This window comes from Lampetra fluviatilis, chromosome 6 (genome assembly GCF_964198595.1).
Source record: "Lampetra fluviatilis chromosome 6, kcLamFluv1.1, whole genome shotgun sequence".
Taxonomy (NCBI): Eukaryota; Metazoa; Chordata; class Hyperoartia; order Petromyzontiformes; family Petromyzontidae; genus Lampetra; species Lampetra fluviatilis.
The window spans coordinates 11,143,727-11,158,520 of NC_136280.1; the positions used below are offsets into that span (position 1 = coordinate 11,143,727).

General features: G+C 47.3%; 1 protein-coding gene across 2 annotated transcripts in view; it reads left to right on the forward strand.

Annotated features, from left to right (window-relative positions):
* LOC144933144 (transmembrane protein 132D-like) overlaps nt 1–14,794 on the forward strand; it is a 453,645-nt gene that overhangs the window by 376,012 nt on the left and 62,839 nt on the right. For both annotated transcript variants that reach the window (XM_078857732.1, XM_078857733.1), the window contains one exon: nt 125–392. In XM_078857732.1, coding sequence (XP_078713858.1) covers nt 125–392 — 268 coding nt within the window. The remainder of the gene's footprint in view (nt 1–124; nt 393–14,794) is intronic.

A 14,794-nucleotide genomic window follows, 5' to 3' on the forward strand; every position in this document is an offset into this window, starting at 1 on the left:
ATAATTATATATATATAAACAAGGCAGCCAAATGAACCGCCATAATTCTTTAAAATTTTCCATTTAAATATTCAAACAAAAATTGTTAATCGTGTGTTCCTTCAAAAACCACTGTGTTTGGCAGGCCGCAAGGGACTGGTTACATGGCTGAAGACGAAGATGGGAAGGCTCGGGGCTGCACCCTGCAATCACAGCACGCAACCCTCAAAGTGTGGACCCACTTCATTGCCTCCAACGACGTTGGCCAGGTCACATCGATGCTGGGATCTGATTGGCTGGTTGACGTGACATTCCTTGTGAAGGATCACGTGACCGTGAGGAACCCAGCGATCGCACGCGTTCGCCACGGCACCATCGTCGTTGCACAGCAGCCTGGGAGAACCTTCGTTCAGGTGAGTGACAAACGCGCCTCTCCAAATGAGTGTTTACGTTGCAGTGGTCGTGCTGTTTTATTTGTTTCTTCTTCATAGACTACCAAAGTAAAATGGTAAAGAAGTAGCATACTCTCCAGATTATAAGATGCACTTATTCCCCCACCCCGTCCCTGTATTTTTTAAAGACAAACGATGGGGTTGCATCTTGTATTCCGGTATGTGTCTGTTACCAGATTTGCATACCTGTATTGGCACCGAACACAAGTTTGGAATGCATCCTACTTTCCGGAGCATATTATAATCCAGAGAATACGGTAACTATCAGTAAATATAAATTAAGTACCGCTACATTTGGCTTCCTGTCTTTCTTACCTGTCTTTCTTACTCTCAGAATATTTTTTATGGGTCATGCTATTCGCGCCGAATTGCACTTTTGTATATTGAAAGTCTAATCTGAACTTTGAACTACAGATGCAACTTTCTGGTGAAGGCTGTTGCCTTGTTTGCCACATCATGTTTTGCCAGTGATTAAAGTTTGTAATACATGACCTAAAATGTTACTTCATTTGAGTTGATTGCATCGTCATGTAACAAATTTACTAGTAGTACAGGATCAATTTCTGAATCAGAATTGATTATTTTTGTTGTTGTTATAATATAAATGTGTTAATAATTATTTTTCCCAGAAGTAAAATGTTAAGTGTGCTCTCCTGTCTAATAATTAATCCAGGGAACATTTGCACTTAATTATAAGTCTTATTTTTTTATTAAGTAAAATGCACCCACACCATATACTGATATATAAACACGCGACAGACAAATATAATCCCAATAGATTGATCAGGGTTTGATTTTTCCATTTCGTGATTGGATCATCGAAAATCACAATCATATACAATGGGTTAAAAAAAATTTGCTTTTGATTTTACATGACGTTGTTAGGTAGTGTCAAACCTAACGTCCTATTTCTTACATATCAACATCATGAGTAAGGGCTATCTGAATGTCTGATGTAGGGGTTGTGGGACCCCAAATGCTCAGGGCGGCCACAAAGTTCCTGAGCATGAGTGGTAGAATTTGCAAAGGCAGATGGGCCACCAGTAAGCCACTAAGCTAGGGGCATCCACCAACACTTGGAGAGGATGAGCTGCTGCTCATTACTTTACCATCCACCAAATACAACTTCATGACATGAATTCTGATTAAATATCCCATGATGGCACAAAATCTGTGCATTATCCCCAGGTACGACTGCAGGTGTAGACAGTTGGTTAGTTCACTATTTCTCCAGCTGAGGAATCACTGTTGTGTATCTGTAATATCACTCGAAGTAAGATGATTAAGGAATACCGGGATAGCCCTGAGCAAGAAGAGTGCAACAGTTTTTCAAAACATTTACCAAAAGAAGGTTATATATAAATATGCTGGATAATGGGCTTAAATGGTCCATAATAAAAAAAAATTCTTGGATTAGATCGAATCAATTTCAATGTGTCGTTAAACCCACTACTACCTGACACAGCCAATTAGTAAGGTTTGTCACGTAAACAGAACATGCCAATCGGTTACTAGTACAGGACATTGGTGTGTTGGAGAGTAAATCCACAACATATATAATGAGTATGACGTTTCGCCAGTAATTACAACTGACATCATCAGTTGGCATCATCAGCATCATCAGTAAACCTGTATTATAGATGATATTGGTCACGAAAGCCTACGTGTTAAACCCAGCTTAAATGGTATAGTGTAGTGATTTATGGGGTTGGTGAAGCAACGTGGATATATTCCCAAGATATAGTGATGTATCCTTTCGTAACGCAGGCTAATAGATGTCTTCAAGCAGGTGTTGCGAATTTCATTGGGAATACGAATTTTAAAATACAAAAAATTCTGCCAAAGCATAAGCAGATAATTCCATTGATGAGGCAGTTTAACTATTGTGATGTGACAATATTTGATCTTAACTTCACCACTTCAAAGATGAAGATTTACAATGACAACAATTCCAGATAAGCACTAGGGGCCGGTTTATACCTCAAATAAAATATATCAGAACCCTAAACACTGTGGGTAGGATATTCTTGGCTGGAGATGAGACTGATTGGGGTGATTGGTCCAACAGTGAAAATGATGGAAATGTGGTGGATGTTCAAGCTGCAGTAAATTATTTATGATAATTTTGCATGCAATTGAATTGTACATGTATCATTGTCTGTTAACATATTAATACAATAGTCACCCTTTATCTGTTTAATGTTTCTGTGACGTTATTGCAATTGCACTATTATCAGTCAAAAACAATCGACCCAAGTTACTTATGCTGCAGGCAATGCACTACTGTATTTAAAATTGATATGTTTTTGATTTTTTTTCTCTTATTTATATTTGCTTCATTGCTGTACTTCATTTAATTTGTTTTGCTTTTTTTTTGGTGATTTAGGTCACTTTGGCAAATGAGACTCTATGTGGTTTTCTTAAGTTTTCATCTGGTTAAAACAATTATTTAAATGTAGACATAAGACTGATGGAACTTTTTATCAAACGATGCTTTTGGTAGCTACTGAAGAATAGCTAAAGATAATGTAGGCTCATGGTGATAGCGCAAAGGCAAGCAATTAAACAACTATGGCTCAGAAAATGACTTTTTCTTGGCAGATTCAGAAAGAGGAAATTTTAAATGATAAGACAAACAGGAACAATAAGAAATGTATATCTTTATTTAACAGACTTAAAAAAGAGAGAGGGGGGCCAGAAGGCTTATGGGTAATAGTGCTGAGCTAGCACTGCTGATATCTTGGGTCTGAATCCTGGAAGCCCACCCTGTGATTAAACTTGGTTCTCAAGTGTGGTGAGTTGATGGTCTCAGCCTGGTCACCAATGATTGCATGCAAAAAAATCAGCCGGTGTAAATTTCCTCTGTTCAATATACTGAGGACAGAGACGTGCTTGACATTCTGAGGTTTATTTATGGGAATAAAGTTAATTTAATTTTAAATTCTCCATTTGGGCTCCTACATGTTCACTTTCTAGGCTTTTTTTAAGTTGTTCAATATCCTCACGTGTTTGCCGGCTCTCAGTCTAGTCGATGTTTTCCTCTCTCATTCCTCTGTCCAATGTCAAATTTGCCAACCGCCCTCTCGTCTCTTGTCGACCTTTGCATTGACATCTCCCATCATTGTGCTGACTATGGTAAAAGGCAGATACTACAATCTGAGCATTATAGCCAGAAATAGTAGCACCAATTATATTTTCATAATCAGGCAGATGATACAGAAGAGTGTCATAATATCCCAATGAGCCTCATGATTATTTGCTAGCTTTAAGGAAGCATGTGTTTGGGGAAAATGGGGCTGTGAGAACTTCAATGTTTTGGAATTCTTGGGGAGATAAGCAGACCACTTAATAATGTGGATTATTAGACATGTGTGCGGCCTGATGGACAACTATTGGGTTTAGGTGAAAAACAGAATATGGCAAGGGTGTATTTCGTTCCCCACATTGTCTTGCATTCACCAAAGGCATTTATAATTATCATAAAGATAGTGAAATACTAATATATCAAAATCTGTCATTTTCAACTGAGAAATGTGGTATATGCCTTGTAATATACATGCAACTGTAGAGGATGTAACTTTCGATTTTAGAACAACACATAGACTATATCATAGATTATATTATGCAGGACAAGGGAGAGCAGGTAACTGACACAGGCATCAATGTCATCCAGAGGTCAGCAACCAAAGGGAAGACCGATAGCCAGAGAGTGAGGTTCTGTAAAAGTGGACACGCAAGGTCACATTAATTTTTTGCAGTAACTACAGGATCTATGTGAAAGAGGTAATGGTGATATGTGGTGGCATAAGAAGCATTTTTCATAATTAACTATTTACTTTGACCTTGCTTTCCACAACAATACCATCAACATACATACGAGAATTTCATACATAATATAACCTAGAATACATACTATAATACTGGAATCTTGGAGGGATTCTTTTGAAATAGCCAGAAAGTTATGGCAGTAGTGTATTTATAGGTTGTAATAAATGCCATACAGTGAAACATGTTTATTCTTGCATTGATGAATGCAGAATAAAGTTGACTTGATAATAAAATTATGCAGCCGTTATTTACATGTAATAAAAGGCACACTGTGGCTATTATGTGTTATACCTCACTGCAATAAAAATCGACACAGACGTGTAAAGCTTCCATACATTAGAAGGCTTGTGGTTTTTACAACCTTCTTAAATGAATAACACATTCAGTTTCATGTCCTTTGTTCATTATTCCTTGGCATAGAATATAGGTGATACGTTAAAATATGTATTCATGAACATTTCTTAGCATAGATTATAGGTGACACAAACAGTTCTGGGCTGTGTATATTTCTAAGGTCTTTGATTTTTGCACGGAAATTAAAACTCACATGTACCATCTTCTTGGTTCTTTCGGTAAAGTCACGTAGAAGGGAAGTAATAAAATAATAAAAATAAAACATAATAAAATAATTCTCACGACGTTTCGGCCACAACGCAAGCAGCCGTCCTCAGGTGAAGAACATGTCTGTTGATAAGACAGAGTCTAAATGACACGTCTTAGGCTTGGCGTGTATATTTAAGCTGTGAGGGAGGAGGAAGAGAGCCTTGACAAAAGAATTTGCATTTGAAGAGGAATTTAGCATATTTATGGGAAATGCAGGAATGCGAATAGTGCTAATTGTGAAATGCGTGGGAGGTGGGCGGGGGGTTTTCAAAGTCATATTATGCCCATGCATTATGCAGGTGTAATAAACGACTCGGACGCTTCTCTCTGTCCTGTGTCCTTTATTTGGGTTCGATCTCTTTTCCCTCACGGCACTCCCCTATATACTCTCTGCTCTGCAGCCCCAGGCTGCTGTCGCTCACGTAGCCCAACTTTCTCCTAGCAGACCCGCTGCTGTCTCGTCGTGCAGACCCCTGCTGCCCAACTCCTCCCTTGCAGACCCGCTGCTCTCTGCAGCCTCCTCGCTGCTCCTGCTGCCCGGGGGTCGGTCACCGTTGGCCGACGGTGCCGATCCTCGTGGCCCGGGTGTGTGGCGATCTTGCCACTCTCTCTCTCACCCTTCGCCCTGCGTGGCCTCACACTTTCCCAGTCTCCGATCACTCCCGACTGCTTCCGGTTACCCCCCTTATAGACCTCTACCCTCTCCCCCACGTGACGTAACTCCTCCCCCCATGACGTCACTTCCGGGAGGTCGTTTACGCCCGCATTACACCACCCTCCCCCGTAGAGAAAATCCAGCCGACCTCGGCTGAACACAACTCCAATAAGCAATGCGAGCGAACACGACCGAATACGAAAAAGGACACAGAACACACCATAATATACCGAAAGAACAAGAACACAACACAATAATTAACGAAATGTGAGGGATTTCGAGCGGGTGCGGGTCGCCGGGCCGTCCCGGACGGTCGGTGGCCCTCCCGCCGAGCGGGAACGTGGCAGGGTTTTAAGAGCGACAGGCTGAAGTTCGTCTGTCGCTATTGGAGGCCTGGCAACGTCCCGGTCCCCTATTCTCGAAGGCGCAGCATCAGAGGCATCCCGCAATCGTGTCCGCGGCGGGGTTGGAAGGGCTGCGGGCCTCAAAGGTTCCGCAGCCGTGGTAGGCGCACCCCGAGCTGAGTCTTCTTTCCCCTGCCGCGTCACGGCCGGCTCGTCTGTGAAAGGCACGACAGGCGCTCTAGCAAAGTCAGCAGGCACAGGCAAGGGCGAGTCGGCCGCAACAGACCCCGGCAAGGCAACCTCAGGAGATGACGCATCCGGTCGAGGGGCCACGTATGGTTTCAACCGAGATGTATGGACGAACCAACGCCGAGAACCAAACCGAACACGCGCCGACTGTGGGTTGGGAACCTCGATGAGGCGAACCGGCCCTTGCCATGGCTTATGTAACTTAGGAGAGGTACCTGGCCGCACCTGTGGACAATGGAGCCAGGCCAGGTCCCCCGTTTTCCAGGGGCATTCCCCTTTTGAACGTCGCGCACACCGCTCGTTCCGAGCCTGGGCTTTGGCCGTAGCCATGCGAGCCCCTAGCCGCGCCTCAGTGACTCGGCGAACGGTGTCCTGAATATAATCAGGAAGAGGCTTGACAGGTCCCCTCGCTCCAGTTCCCAACTGTTCATTAATCGGCGGTACGTTTTCACGACCGTACATTAGAAAAAACGGCGAATATCCTGTAGCCTCATGCGGCGTCATCCGGTACGCTGAAAGCACCCCAGGGATATGCAAATCCCAATCCGATTGTTTTTCACTAACCGTATGGCACAACATGGCGGACAGGGTCCGATTAAGCCGTTCCACCATACCATCCGTTTGTGGGTGGTAGGGAGATGTCCGTATTTTTTTTGTACCCAGAGCCGCACACACCTCCCCCAACAATTTAGAGGAAAAATTCCGGCCTTGGTCTGTAAGGAGCCTCTCTGGCGCCCCTTTGTCCATAACATACCCAAATAGAAAGGCGTCTGTGATAGACGCCGCTGACTGGTCAGGCAAAGGCCAGGCCATCGGCCAGCGGGAGAGGTACTCCACCCCTACCAGCAAATATTTATTTCCCCTAGCAGATGGCGGAAAGGGTCCCAAAATATCTAACGCCACCAACTCATTAACTCGAGACACCTGAATAGATTGTATCGGCGGCACATATGGATATTTAGGTGGCTTACGGTGGGCACAATCGGGACACGCGCGAACGTGCCCGACGACATCCGTCGTCATGCCGTGCCAATAGTAGTCTCGCTGCAGTGTCAATAGCGTCTTCTGCACCCCCAGATGTAAAAGCGTGTCACAATGCAGAGTCCTAATCAATTCGTACCGCAATGATGCCGGTACAACAAGACGCCAGCGTTCCTGCATCCCTTCCCTCCACATCAGCAAGCCATCATGGAGAGCGGTTTCCGGCACGCCTCCCGCACAGAGTCTCCCACTCCCCTTCACAGGCCGCTTACGTAACGTTACCAAAGAATCATCCAACATTTGTTCCCGAATCCACACAGACCTCGGGAGATGTAGAATGCCATCAGCCGGTCCCCCATCAGCCGGCCCCGTCTCAAGCGGAGCTTACGGCACTTCGACTGCCAGCGCGACAGGCGGAGGGGGGTGCTGAATCGGGCCACACCTATGCGTCCCTGACGCACACGCGCAAGGGGATCGCTGCGGCAGCCTGGAAAGTGCGTCCGCATTAGCGTGACGCACTCCCTTCCGATGGTGAATTTGGAAGGAAAATTCTTGCAGCGTGTCCAACCACCGCGCCAGCTGGCCGGATGGTTGGTCCATTTTAAGAGCATACTGCAAGGCCGCATGATCCGTGCGAACAATAAACGAACGACCGTACAGATACGGTCGAAATTGGCGGAGAAAAAAAACAATAGTCAAAAGTTCCTTGCGAGTGACGAAGTAGCGGGTTTCAGCGGGAGACAAAACCCGGCTACCATACGCCACCACGCGTTCCACACCACCTTTGGACTGAGATAACACCGCCCCAATGCCCGTGTCACTCGCGTCCGTATCCAGAATGAAGGGATGTGCAAAATCCGGATAATCCAACGTCGGTGCCGTAGCCAATAGATCGCGTAGGCCTCGAAACGCCGCCTCCTCTGGCGGTCCCCAAGCAAATTTGTGTCCTTTACCCGTCAGGAGATGCAAAGGCCTCGCGATCGTAGCAAAATTTGGAACAAACCTCCGATAATATGAGGCGAACCCCAAAAACCGACGCACACCCCCCACCGTGGCAGGAGTTGGCCAGTCACGGACGCACGCAGTTTTGTCCGGATCTGTGGCCACCCCGTCCGCACTGACGATGTGCCCCAAATAACGCACGGAGTGTTGCAGTAGGTGACATTTCTTAGGCTTAAATTTCAAATTAGCAGAACGCATCCTGATGAACACGGCCTCCAACCGCGATAAATGCTCGTCAAATGTGCGGCTGAAAACGATAATATCGTCCAAATATATAAGACATGTCTCCCACTGCAACCCGTTAATACCAACTCCATCAACCTCTGAAAAGTGGCAGGGGCCGCATTCAGCCCCATTGGAAGACAGTTAAATTGGAATAACCCCTGCGGCGTACGGAAGGCAGTCTTTTCTCGCGAGGACTCGTCAAGGGGAAGCTGCCAGAAGCCCGAAGAGAGATCTAGCGTTGAAAAGAACTTCGCCCCCGACAACGCATCGAGAGAGTCGTCCATACGCGGCAGGGGATACGCATCTGCCACCAACACTTTATTTAATTTACGAAAGTCTACACAAAATCGCAATTTGCCATCTTTATTCTTGACCAAAACAACAGGTGCGCCCCATGGGCTGTTAGACGGAGATATTATGTCCGCAGCCAACATGTCATCCACTGCCCCTCGAACATGCTCTCGCTCAGCCGGATTCATCCGATGCGAGTTCAACCGAATAGGGGCAGCGTCCCCTGTGTCAATATGATGGTAAAGCAACGAGGTGCGTCCTAAGTCCAAATCATCGGAGCTAAACACATCAGAATAGCTTGATAATAATTTACGAATCGCACAACGTTGTTCCCCGGAAAGAGCTGAATTCTCCCCACACAATTCAGCAATCCAGCGGTCATCTACAGCTCCGGGGCCCGAAACACCTCCAACAAACCCCCGGCCGGACAGATCATCATGAGCTGTAAACGCAGTAGTGGCATGTGCCACAACGGTACCCGCCGGCACGCACACGCTTTCGGCACTCGCGTTAAGCACCTGCAAAAATGGCTGCTGGTCTGGCCGAACAATAGTTTGTGCCCCAACCAGCGCCGATCCACCCGTGATGGTGGCGGACGGCGACAACAAAATCCCAATCGCTCCTTGACGACCAGGTACAGGCTTCCGATAACGCAAAGGAATGAGAATCTGTGAGCCAGGTGGAATATCAACAGACACTTCGGACAACGCCTGCACCTGGGTGACAGGAGCAGGTCGCCCCCAGGACGACGGCAAAAACGCAATTTTACGGCCTTCCGGTAATTGAATGCAGTTCTCATTAATTCTAATTAGAATGGGCATTTTGGCCAGAAAATCGGTCCCTAATAAACAAGGAACCGCAAGAGACCTAGAAATTAACACAATTCCCGAGGCCGACACTCCCCCGATAGCGATTGTAGCGTACACCTGGCCCACAATGCCCATGCTACCCCCGTTCGCGGCGACGCAGGAAGCGTAAGCCGGACTCACGGCCTCTGGTGGGATGTTCAAGAGATGGAATATTACATCCGAAATAATGGTCGCGGACGCTCCGGAATCTACCAAAATCCGTACGTCCACCCCTTGTATCGACCCAGGTACGGTGGACGAACCGGTAGCGGCCGCGACGACCCGCCGAGCCAACTTACGCCACTGCGTTACCGAACGACAAGGCGCAGTCAATGGCCTTCCATTATTAACAACACCCGGATCGCATGACAACGGTGATGAGTGAGGTGTCAAGCCTTGCCGGGTGTCTGGTACGCACCGACTTGCCTGTGCTGGCGAATCCTTTCTTGGAGCGGCCGCTGTCGAGGCCTCCTGCTGGGGCGGACCCGGGACGCGGGCCCAGCAGTCCCTGGCATAATGGCCCTTACGCCCGCAGCGGAAACAGTCGATGTTGTTGCGCCTTGCTGCGGGCGCCCCGTCCCGACGCGGCCGTGTCGGCGGCGCAGCCCGCGGCCCCGGCCACGGAGCAGCGGCAGCCGACAGCTCCTGCGGGCTCCTGTCGTCCGGCACATAAACTGCCTTCTTGGGGTCCCAACCCACGGCTCCCCCTTCGACAATGGGCCCACCCGTCCACGCCGTAACTTGCTTCTACCGGCGCAGGTTGAACTGGGCGTCCAGACACTTAGCCGCAGCCTGGGATGTGAGCTTCTCGTGACCGCACACCGGCATGGGAATGCCGAGATCCCGGGACAACTCCAGCATCTTCCCCAGGATGAGAGGTTCCAACAGGTCAGGCTCCATCTCCGGGTATGCGGCCATTGCCAGCTCGAGTACCGCGCCCCTATACGCCACCGGACACTCCTCGGGTGCACGTTGTCGTTGCACAAACCGGCGATGAGCATCATCCGGTGGCTCGTAAGCGTCTGCCATTTCGTCGAACACACCACGCAATGTTTTCTTCTTCGCGGCTTTTATAGAGCGAAAGAATCTAACGGACTCGTCATCAAGGAGAGTCGGAAGAACTTCTAATGCCTCGGCGTCAGTCCACCTCGCCGAGCGTACCGCTGCCAAAAATCTGCAGGCGAACGCACTCCAATCGCCCCCGATGGAGAATTCCTTGACAGTCGTTAGGTGACGACTGCGACGCCTTGGCGCGTTCCCTCCAGCCGCTGACTCATCCGGTGGCATGTTCAACATGGCGTCGCAGCGTGGTGTCGACAAGATGGCGGCCTTCCGTCGCGGAGGTCCCAAAATGGCGGCTTCCCGCCTTTCGTCGTGCGCCACGCCCAAGATGGCGTCTTCGTGCCGCGTGGCTGATGGCGTCGACATCGAAGACAACCCGGGCTCCTGCGGACCACCAACATCTCCTTCCGACGCCGTCCTCGGCGTAACGAGCTCACACAACTGTGCAAGTACGTTCTTGAGAGTTTCAAGTTGCTCCGCCATCTGACTCGATCTTAAATCCGCGTCCTTTGGTGCAGACTGGTCCGCCGACGCGGCGACATCTTGGACCCCCGGACCCGCACTCGTCCCAGCACGGAACTCCTCCTCTGCCGGAGTCGGGTCCACCGCAGGAGGAAGGTCATCGTCGTCGGAAGATGAAGCCGATGCCGGAGACGGAATATTCTTTTTTCTCAGTTGTTTAGCCATGCCGTTACACTTTTGACACCAGTGTAATAGAAGACTCGGACGCTTCTCTCTGTCCTGTGTCCTTTATTTGGGTTCGATCTCTTTTCCCTCACGGCACTCCCCTATATACTCTCTGCTCTGCAGCCCCAGGCTGCTGTCGCTCACGTAGCCCAACTCCCTCCTAGCAGACCCGCTGCTGTCTCGTCGTGCAGACCCCTGCTGCCCAACTCCTCCCTTGCAGACCCGCTGCTCTCTGCAGCCTCCTCGCTGCTCCTGCTGCCCGGGGGTCGGTCACCGTTGGCCGACGGTGCCGATCCTCGTGGCCTGGGTGTGTGGCGATCTCGCCACTCTCTCTCTCACCCTTCGCCCTGCGTGGCCTCACACTTTCCCAGTCTCCGATCACTCCCGACTGCTTCCGGTTACCCCCCTTATAGACCTCTACCCTCTCCCCCACGTGACGTAACTCCTCCCCCCATGACGTCACTTCCGGGAGGTCGTTTACGCCCGCATTACACCGGATTAGCAGCATCAAAGGGAGGGGGCAGGGGCAGGGGCAGCACCAACAAAGGGAAGGAATGTGAATAGTATGCAGCTGCAGCAACCAAACAACCACGTAAAAAACTAAAGTATAAACTTCATAGTATCATCAGTATGCTAAATATACTCTCCAATAACCTGAGCTACTAACAGTAAGTAATACATTACAATTCTATGTCGCAAAAAATATAATATGCTTCCAGCTAAACTTTTTTCCCTTACATCAAACAGGTCTACCCCGTACTATATGCTGCCATAGACAAACCCAACATTAAATTATATACTGTATTACTATACACCACCCTATACCTTATACATTGTTATATTACACTACTATGTATTATTCTACCTACCCTAATGTATATCACACTGCTATATATTCACTATACAATTACGATACTATATATTACTTTGTACATTGTATTAAGCATATAAATGTTATACTATTTGTTATTATACACTGTACCATTGACCGTCGTGTGAAAGATACTAAGAGGCAGCAACGAAATATGACAATGGGAGAGTAGCAGAGCAAAGAATCCATTCCCTGCGGAGAATACAATGCCAGTGAGTGGAACGCGGTCTGAGAGTCACCGTAAACGTGAACACAATCAGTTAAGATCCGAAATGGTGTATTACATCCTTCCAATGATTGTTAAGCCAGAATCCATCTTCTCGGTTGAAATTGTCTCTGTGTTTGTATACGTGGATCGCCTCATGAACGAATCTCTCATGATAGCCAGATGGCTTGCAGAGAACCTCTGTCTTGGAGAAGTCAATGTCATGTGAGCCCACTGAATTGTAACAGTGATCTGCCACGGCTGAGGTGTTTGTCCTACCGTGTTTCAGGTCTGCTTTATGTTCACGGATGCGGTCCGAGACATGTCGTTTGCTTAGAACAATACCAAATGCATTGTTTTCATAAGGACAGGCCGATGGATTAATCAAGGGTTGGAATAGATGATGAGGTAAAAAAATATTCGTTTAATTATATTTATACATTATTTCATACTGTACAACGAATATCATGAAACAAGTATATTTGTAGTGACCCCATTACTGTTTAAGAGCAATTTTCTTCAGGAAATCTTCATTAAAACTCCCGTTTTCACTGTATGTTAGCTTTAAAAAATGCACAGAAAAGGATGAATTTAGTTCATGCCACAGAACCGTGACAATTATTAGCATTAATCATGGCTATTTGAATGAATTAATAACAGGGCAGAGTCTAATGTGCTGCACATATTGGTTGTCGTAGTATAGACAGAAACTGGAAATGTACGTATGTTGAACTTCTTTTGCACCATACGTAGCCAACCATACTAATCGGAGGTGTGGAAGTGAACATGACAAAATCCTCAATTTTCTACCATCATAATCTTCTTCATCTTAATCTTCTCCATCTTCATTTAACTTACCCATATTCATCATCTCGCACCTGTTGCAATATTCGATCATCCTCTTGATGTCTTCCACGTGGTCTCCCGACCTGTCTGGGTGCCGCTTCAATGCCCACCCCAGTGAGTCATTGCTGCAGCACTGACTGGTGAAGACGACCAAGGTGATTGACGACCATTGCCTGCGTCGTAAATTTTCGAAGGTGGTAACGGTGGCAGCGACTGGAGTAGTAAAATAGATGATTATAATGTGAATAATTGAGCACCTGTTTTGCAGCTCCTTTCTTTTATACACAAAATAACAGGTAAGAGGAAAGCAGATATGGAATAATGAGAAGCAGTGTTGTGGGTTGGCCATACCATCCGGACATGCTGAGTCAGAGATAATGGGTGTCAAGTAACAGTTTAACTGCATTTTATTCTTAATTTGTACATCCACGTTTATCTTAATCAATCACTATCATTTACATAACACTTTATATTTCAGCAGACGAAAGTCAAGAAAGTGCATGCAGCTTGAATAAGGGAGTGAGCACTTTTCTTCATAGTACAATTTTTCCTTGATATTTTTTTCGTGCTAGGGTGTTATTCTCCAGCAGGAGATTGAATTTACATTTTTCGCACGAGGTCAGTGCTGGTTAGCTGCAAATCAATCAACCCGCGAGGCTCACACATGTACGATACATATAGAAATACATCCATGCCTAAATCCAGAAAGTTTTACAATCCTGGTCAATATAAAGTCAGAAAATACTGCCATCCTTGAACAAATGGCACTAAGCAGGCATATCGTAATAAAGTTGGGCAACATATTGGAAAATCCGTTTATAAACACTGCGATAAATAGGGATATATATTCATATATTATGTGTAGTGAGTCCAACTGAGTCGCAGATGTTGTTCCTTTTAGAGGCAACACATTTATTGTAACACCGTAACACAAAGGGGTAACGGCCCCTTTACCCGATACAGCCTAGGGTGGTGACCACCCAGCTAACTACACTATACAGAGGAGTTACTTCTACGAAGGGTCGGACCCTCACTCGGGTCTCCAACCACGTAGTTGCCTCGTAAGATGAAGAGCTTCCAGCTTGAGATGTAGAGCTTCCCGCTTGTAGGTATTGAGCTTCCAGCTTGTAGAATGCAGCGACCCCGGTCCCTCTCAGGGACCCGCCTTATATCATCCTACGGTCGGGGCCGCTCCGCCCTTGGCCCCGCTCGCCTTCTCGAGTATTCTAGTTCCCTCTCGATCTTTCTCAAGAGCTCTCCCCGGACACGTGATCACCCACTAGCCCCCCCACCTGGGGCCCCCTGTGTGGACACTCCGGATCACGTGTCTATTGGGTCAACCAGAGTACCATGGCCCGGGGCAACCCTGCCCCTGGGCTGACACTCACCCCCTCCCCCTCGTGGGAGCCCCCACCACACGCTGTGCGTGGTGCCCGCACTATCCCAGTGCTTACCAAGCCCCGCTAGAGCTGGTATTACACACAGCCACCCACACACAGTGCTGTCCACAATGTAGGACCGGCACCATACAGTGACATCCCTGATCTCACTACATATGTATAAAACATCAATTTATTTCACGTCTCCCGCCAATCTCAATGCACTCACTTGTTAACACTAACAATAGGAAATCAGCTGTTGAGAACAAAGGAAGTCATTAGAAATA